The sequence below is a fragment of the Otolemur garnettii genome, unplaced genomic scaffold (assembly GCF_000181295.1).
Source record: "Otolemur garnettii isolate 467f Iridium unplaced genomic scaffold, OtoGar3 scaffold00007, whole genome shotgun sequence".
NCBI lineage: Eukaryota > Metazoa > Chordata > Mammalia > Primates > Galagidae > Otolemur > Otolemur garnettii.
The window spans coordinates 515,449-523,372 of NW_003852402.1; the positions used below are offsets into that span (position 1 = coordinate 515,449).

At 58.2% G+C, this 7,924-nt stretch overlaps 1 protein-coding gene across 2 annotated transcripts; it reads left to right on the forward strand.

The window, feature by feature from the left end:
* The first annotated feature begins 1,464 nt into the window (after nt 1–1,464).
* On the forward strand, nt 1,465–7,274 carry MAPK11 (mitogen-activated protein kinase 11). 2 transcript variants are annotated; one of them, XM_003783088.3, is made up of 12 exons: nt 1,465–1,672; nt 3,815–3,944; nt 4,144–4,202; nt 4,282–4,393; nt 4,473–4,502; nt 4,587–4,634; nt 4,725–4,839; nt 5,158–5,229; nt 5,499–5,578; nt 6,305–6,383; nt 6,470–6,643; nt 6,865–7,274. In XM_003783088.3, exons 1-12 carry the CDS (start codon nt 1,557–1,559, stop codon nt 6,942–6,944), a joined length of 1,095 nt encoding a protein of 364 aa, XP_003783136.1. In that variant the 5' UTR covers nt 1,465–1,556; the 3' UTR covers nt 6,945–7,274. The 2 variants fall into 2 exon arrangements, with proteins under 2 accessions (XP_003783136.1, XP_023365105.1); XM_023509337.1 differs by having other exon boundaries at nt 1,514–1,672; nt 5,134–5,229; nt 6,865–7,033.
* The last annotated feature ends 650 nt before the right edge of the window (nt 7,275–7,924 follow it).

Sequence of the window (7,924 nt, forward strand, 5' to 3'; positions counted from 1 at the left end):
AAAAAAAAAAAAAAGTTGGATTTTGATGCTAAAGAAAAGCTTTTCAGGCAACTCAGACACTAATAATTCCATTTTCCCAGGAAGGGGTGGCCTAGCCAATGGAGCCCTCCCCCACTGCCCCCCTCCCCACCCCAAGGGGATAGAGTGTCAGTAATCCTTTCTCTGCAGGAGACAATGCTCCATCTGAATCATGGTCACTTTAGAGTGGGAACGAAACTAGATGTGTACCCTGAGTACCACGCTGATGCCCAGGAGGCCTTACTGGACATTGGGAGGTTTCTCCTGGTCACTGTGAAAGCAGCCATGAGAACCCAGCCTTCTAGGCCAGTGAAGAAAAGTGCCTGCGCTAAACTATGCCACCTGTTTGGCTTCCAAGCCTGACTTCCCAGACCCTGCACACACGTGTCTTCTCAGGACCTGGGAAAGTTAGGGTGGGCTTCCTGGAAGAGGGGACAACTGAGGAGAAAGAATGGTGCTGCAGGACGTATTTGGGAATGCTCCTCGTGGGTGCAACACCCCAAGGCCGCCCTAGTGATGCTGCTGTCCCTGGTCCTGACAGGTCTGGCCCAGCAGCCACACCTCCCTCCAGTAGCAGCTGGTTAGGTCAGGGGCTAGCCTGGTGCCAGGGGCTGCCTGGGGAGGCCAATGTCAGGCCAGAGAAGGTTTTCCAGGAGGCCAACTTCGACTGTCCAAGAGGCTGAAACGTCCTGTTCAGGGAGGAAAGCCAGGATAGCCAAGTACCCAGGCCTTCATCATCTGCCCACCACACAGGGTCCTATCCAACATCTATTTCGCTTATTTTTAACCAAGTGCCTAGTTTTTATTTGGTGGTATTTTCCGGAAATGCGTGGCCCCGTCTTGATGAAAAATATTTATGTCTATGGGCAGCGTCTTGGCTCAATGGGTAGGGCGCTGGCCCCACATACCAAGGGTGGTGAGTTCACGGCCAAAATTGCAATAAAAAATAGCCAGGCGTTGTGGCGGGCTCCTGTAGTCTCAGCTACTCGGGAGGCTGAGGCAAGAGAATAGCCTAAGTCCAGGAGTTGGAGATTGCTGTGACGCCACAGTACTCTACCGAGGGCGATAAAGTGCGACTCTGTCTCAAAAAAAAAAAAAAAAAAAAAAATTCATGTCTCGCCTCTAGCTGCTTCGCCTTTGATAGTTCTTCACAAAGAACTAGGGTAGGGAGAGCAGAAGGTAGTGGGCTCTGGTAGGAGCCCGGGGATCCGGGCGGGCGGCGCGGGGCCGGGAAACGGACGCTGGCACAGGTCGGGGGAAGTGCGTGGCCCCAAGAGGTAGGAGCCCAAGGAGGATGTCAGATCCTCACCGCCCACCCCTCGCTCAGGCTGGTTTCCGCTTTGCCGCCGCCTGGTAGGGGCAGGAAGCCGCGCGCCAGTCTCGGGAGCCCCACGCCCCGGTCTCCAGGCCCGGGAAATTCGCTGCGGCCCCGCCCCGGCCCCGCCCCGCCGCCCCTGCAGCCGGGCTCGCTCCGCTCAGCTCCAGCTCCGGCGCTGGGCGCTGGGCTGGGCCCCGGCCGAGCGGCGGCAGCTCCGGACATGTCGGGCCCCCGCGCCGGCTTCTACCGGCAGGAGCTGAACAAGACGGTGTGGGAGGTGCCGCAGCGGCTGCAGGGCCTGCGTCCGGTGGGCTCCGGCGCCTACGGCTCGGTCTGGTAGGGGCGGGGCCGGGGTGGGGGCGGCGGGGGCTGGCACCGGACGGTGTGTGCGCCCTCCCCGCCCGGCGCTGGGGTCCCGGCGCGGGGAGGAGCTTCGTCCTGCCTGGATCAGAGGATTAAATGGGTGGGCATGAAGGAAACTTTCCTTTAAGCCGCTGCTCCTGGGCTTTGGGGTGTGGAGGGGCTCTCCGGCCCCGCCCGATTCAGAGCGACCCCCACCAGGCTTGAATACTGGGGGTCACAACTGGTGGGAGAGTGGGTCTTCCGGGCCCAAAATGTGTGAGCACTCCTTCGGGGTTCACTCATTCAAGGGCCAGCCAGTCCCCTGGGGCCAGCAGGTAGCCCCACCCAGGGTGGGTGCAATTGTTTGAAAAGGGATTGCTCAGCAAGGGGAAGATCAAGACCTCTCTCTTTAGGATGGCCTCAGGCTCCCCCTAGGGTCCTGCTCCCTCCTCCCCGCCCCCCCTTGTTTTTTCTGAAGAATCTCAGACTCCAGATGGGGTTTAGGCGTGAACAGAGATGCCTAGCATTTACCCTACATCCCTGGGGTGTCTATACCCGACTCCGCTTCACAGCCCACCCCCACCTTTCAGTTAGGCCCTGGGGTGGAGCCCAGAGTCTGGATGAGGGGCCCAGATTGGGTTGAGGCTTCCACTACCCTGGCACCAGGTCTGCAGGGGCTTAGAATGAGGTGGTTACATGAGTCCAAGTTGCAGCTTTGATGTTGACAGTGAGTTCCTGGGTCTGGGTATGTAGAGGTGTCCCCCCAGCACCCAGCCACTTCTTACTGAGCCTAGTGCCAGGGAATTGCTATCCGTTGAGGGGTTGTTGCGCAGGTCAGGGGCAGGGTGCTGGTTCAGGCCGCTGCAGATTAGGAGTGGGACTTCTCACAGCCCATCCCCCTGAAGCCGAGCTCAGGAGCTACAGCAGGGGCTAGGGTCCCAGGGCAGACTGCTGTCTTATGCTATCCCTTGGCCATCATAAGAAGCCTCAGGCAGGTCACTTCAGCCATTCTAGTGCAGGCCTGTCCTATCTCTAAGACCTCAAGAGTGGAAAGTGAGTTGGGGATACATTGGGAGTGGCCACCTGGGACTCAGACAGGGCCCTGGCTGGACTCACCTCTGGGACGGGTTATCTGGTACTTCCTGAGGGGTGTCAAGTTCCTGGATGAGGCCCTGTCTCTCTCTGCTGCACCTCTGGCCCCCTTAGCACAGTTCCATTGCTAAGGCTGGTGATGGTAGATATCAATTCCCTGTCTTGTGACTGCACAGATACAATCAAGCAAAAGGCTCTGCTGTCCCACAAGAGGGGCCACTCCCCACACCTCCCACCCCAGGAGTACCTTGGACCTTCCCCCACAGTTCACAGGCTGGGGGAAGAGCACACATGCCCCAGGCATCTACTTGATTTTCTTCCACCATTATCTGGGTCCATGAGCACTCCAGGCCTGACAGGGCTGCCTCTCTTTCCCTAGTGTGGGTATGGGGAGTGGCCTAGGTCTCCAAAGGAGGGCCTAGATCTCCAGAGAAGGGAGGGGAAGCAGGAGTGAGACAAAGGACCAGAAGGACAGGCATTGCCTTCAGCAGGCCTCCAGAAGTAGCCCCCTCTCTGAGAACTGATCCTGAGGGCAGTGGGACCCGGAGTGCATGACCTTGGTAACCCTGTCCCACCAGCATTTGAGGATGATGGCGGTGCCTGCTGCCTTTCCAGAGAAGAGTAGATGGGTCAAGAGGCTGGTGTGGAGGTGGAGGGTCTGGCTCTCTGTAGGTTGAGCTGGTAGGGTGGGATAGAACCCCAGAGGCTACTTGCAGCCGGACATTTCTACTGTCCCGTTTTTTTTTGAGTTGCAAATAATGGAGCAATAAACATCTGTGACTATTTTCCTTCCCTGTTTTGAATATTTAGAGGCATTGGGGTGCACACGCCAGTGGCTCCACTGGCTCTTGCCCGAAATGTTATGTACGAGCTGTCTGACGGGGCCCCTCCCCAGCCTCGCTTTGAATGGGGATCCTGGGTTAGGGGACAAGAGGCCACCCAGGACCTTGAGTGGCACACCACAGGAGCTCCTTCCCAGCACACATAAAGGGTCGGTGGGCTCCTGCCCGGCCTCCGCCGCCGCCTCACTCGCCCGCTTTCCAGTTCGGCCTACGACACGCGGCTGCGTCAGAAGGTGGCAGTGAAGAAGCTGTCCCGCCCCTTCCAGTCGCTGATCCACGCACGGAGGACGTACCGGGAGCTGCGTCTGCTGAAGCACTTGAAGCACGAGAACGTGAGCACGGAACAACCTACAGAGGGCGGACCAATGAGGAGGGCTCACCCTGTGGGCGGGCCCACGGCGGGCGGAGCCAATAGGCGGGGTGAGCCCGAAGCGGGGGGCGGGCTAAGGGGAGGAGTCAACGAGGGCGGAGCCAGGCGCTCAATCTCCGGTAGGTATTAGCTGCCGGGTCCCGACTTTTTTCCACACCTAGGTTATCGGGCTTCTGGATGTTTTCACCCCGGCCACTTCCATCGAGGACTTCAGCGAAGTGTGAGCGGCGGGGAAGGCGAGGCAGCGGCCCGGGGAGGAGGGTAGTAGGCCTCTGTCCTGACCCTTGACCCCGTCCTAGGTACTTGGTGACCACCCTGATGGGCGCCGACCTGAACAACATCGTCAAATGTCAGGCGCTGAGCGACGAACACGTTCAGTTCCTGGTTTACCAGCTGCTGCGCGGGCTGAAGGTGGGGGCGCGCTCGGCTTCTTGGGTTCCCTCCTGGAGTGGGCGGGCACCCGGTGCTCACGCGCTCTCCCTTCCTGCAGTACATCCACTCGGCTGGGATCATCCACCGGGTAGGTGCAGCTTCGGGGTGAGGGGCGGTCTGGCAGGGCTGGAGGGTATACCTTCTGTGCTCAGGCCTCCCCTCGCCCCTTCAGGACCTAAAGCCCAGCAACGTGGCTGTGAATGAGGATTGCGAGCTCAGGGTGAGGGACTCGAGGGCCCTGGGTGGGAGTGGCATGGGGCCAAATTATGGGGGGCGGGGGAGCATTGAGAACTCCTTTCTGTGGCTCTAGATCCTGGACTTTGGACTTGCGCGCCAGGCAGATGAGGAGATGACTGGATATGTGGCTACGCGCTGGTACCGGGCCCCTGAGATCATGCTGAACTGGATGCATTACAATCAGACAGGTGCTGTGAACCCTGAGGGGAGTGGCAGCAGCAGCACTAGGGTGGGTGGGCAAAGTTCACACCTAGGCCTGGGGAGGGTAGAACCAAAGGCAGAGGGCCTGGAAGGGGCATGCCCAGTCTCTGTGACAGGCAAGGCCTGGAACCAGCATTCAGAGGGGCATGGTGGGTGGTGGGTACCCACTGGCCTCTAAGGCCAGAGCTAACACCTGTTCCAGCTAAGAGTTGGGCAAAGAGGGTCTGCCAGTTTTTGGGCCTGGGTGTGACTGAGGGTCTACTGGGCTGGCTCCTCCCCAGCTCCCTCCCCTCCCTCCCCAACAGTGGACATCTGGTCTGTGGGCTGCATCATGGCTGAGCTGCTGCAGGGAAAGGCCCTCTTCCCAGGAAGTGACTGTATCCTTGGTCAAGGTTGGGGAGGCGTGCCAAGCTGGGGTCCCCTCCTGTGTGGTGGGGGCTGGCTGAGAGGACCATCTGTAGAGACCATCTGTGGCCCTTTCTGGCAGGTCTTGCTTCCTTTTGTTGCTCCTCCCCCGTGCCATGCTACCTTGGGCTTGCTATCCTCATCTCTAGGAGAGCAGGCTCTAGGCAGTGCCCCAAGATCTTGTGTCTGGGAGTCTGGGAATATCCATGTCTGACCAGTGGGAGTTTCCTGAGCAAGGTAGACATTGACCAGCTGAAGCGCATCATGGAAGTGGTGGGCACACCCAGCCCCGAGGTTCTGGCAAAGATATCCTCGGAACATGTAAGTCAGTGCCCGGCCAGCTACCACCTCCCTCTGCTGACCAAGCCCCAGATACTCTGGGGGAGAGGGTGGCATAAAACAATGGGAACCAGGCAGGGCCCAGTGGCTCATGCTTGTAATCCTAGCACTCTGGGAAGCCGAGGCAGGTGGATTGCTTGAACTCAGGAATTCAAGACTAGCCTGAGAAAGAGCAAGACCCCCATCTCTACTAAGAATAGAAAAACTAGCCAAGCATTGTGATGGATACCTGTAGTCCCAGCCACTTGGAAGGGGAGGCTGAGGCAGGAAGATTGCTTGAGCCCAGGAGTTTGAGGTTGCTGTGAGCTAGGATGCCATAGCATTCTACCCAGGGCGACTGAGACTCTGTCTCAATAAAAACCAAAAATATATGGGACCATATGGGAACATGGGGCATGGTGGGATAGAACTCAGAGTAGGCACATAACCTCTTTGGGGGAAATAGGTGAACAGGGAAGATATTCCTGGAACAGGGGACAGTTAGAGCAGAATTACTGTTCTGACAAACAGTGCCCTGGCCTTGGGTAGCTGAGGCCCAGGGATAGCTCTGGGACCTGCTCTTGCAGGCCCTATGGGAAGGAGGTCTTGGTCTGCCTGTGCCTTGCTCAGGTCTGTTGGAGTGAATGAGTCTTGGAAAGCTCCATACACAGTTTGGGGCCAGGGAGGGAGGAGGTGAGCAGCCCCCAGGTCCTTCTTGTGTGTCCCCAGGCCCGGACATACATCCAGTCCCTGCCCCCCATGCCCCAGAAGGACCTCAGCAGCATCTTCCACGGAGCCAACCCTCTGGGTGAGGACTGGCCCTGGGGCTAGACTGGGCTCCACATCTGACCCTGGATGCAGAGCTGACCCCCCACTGGCCTGGCCCCCTTGCAGCCATAGACCTCCTTGGAAGGATGCTGGTGCTGGACAGTGACCAGAGGGTCAGTGCATCTGAAGCGCTGGCCCATGCCTACTTCAGCCAGTACCATGACCCTGAGGATGAGCCAGAAGCAGAGCCTTATGATGAGAGCATTGAGACCAAGGACCGCACGGTGGAGGAGTGGAAGGGTGGGCATGGGTGACCAGGAGCCTAGCATGGGTACTGGGGCAGGGGCCTGGGGGCTGCATCCCCTGGAGGCAACACCCCATATTCTCCAGAATGGGGCAGGCAGAGGTGGGTGTGTCCAGCAGAGGGCATGCTGTAGCTCCCATCCTTGGGTAAAGGCTGCTTTTGGGAGGTTAGGGGCTAGGCTGGGCAGCACAAGCTCATCTTTCCTCTCCCCTCCTAGAGCTTACCTACCAGGAAGTCCTCAGCTTCAAGCCCCCAGAGCCACCAAAACCTCCCAGCAGCCTGGAGATTGAGCAGTGAGGCAAGATGCTGCTCCACAGCCACCATTGAACCTATGGAGGGGCCGAAGCCTGCACGTTCCTTTAGTGGGTTAGGTTTCTTGGAGAGCTATCCCCTACACTCCTATGGCCAGGCATCCCTGAGCTCTGGCTTGGGACTTCTTGCCTTGAGGAAAGGCTATGAAACCTGGCTGCACAAATATTTGTGCATATGTGCATGCCATGTACAGGAGTCTGGGCACAAGTGTCCCTGGGCTTATCTTGGTCCTCCTGCCCCCTCCTGGCTGCTGGACTCTCCCTTGGGACCTCACTGTGAGGGGACCTGAATGCCATAGGGGTCCTGCTGTAGAGTGTGTCTGTTTCTGTATCTCCTCTGTCCCAGAGAGCTATGCAGGATACTGCACTGCTGGTTACTGAGACCTACAAATCTAAGAGCTAAAGCAGGCCCAGTGAACCACTAGGCTCAGCAGGATCCTCTCTGGGAGGTAGCAGGGCAGGACAACCACTGGATGTCGAATGAGAAAGGTTGCCTGGCCCACCTGTGGTATGTGTAAGCACATGTACATGAGTATATGGTCCCAGTGTTCATGTGTCAGGACACGTGCTGGTGTGTGTGAATCTGTGGGCACCCAAGGGCCAGCAGCTGTGGCAGGTGGCAGGAAGCCTAAGTTTGGGTGGATATACTGCTGCCACTCCTTCCCTTAGTTCCTGATGCACAATTGGTGATGAGATTCAGGCTAGGAGCTCCAGTGGGCATGTGAATAAAAGCTGGCACTTTCTCCTTTGACCCAGAGCTACAGCTGGCCCCTGAGGCATGAGAGCACACTCCACTGGGACACCTTTGGGGGGTGGAGTGCAGCTGTGAGGATGCTAAAGCAGGCAGTATGCATGGACAGGAACGTGGACTTGGACACCTCTGCCTTGAACCTTGGCCCAAAGCTGACATGCCTCCACCTGCTGTCTGCCTCTGCCCATGATGCAGCTGGAGGTCTGGGATGCTCT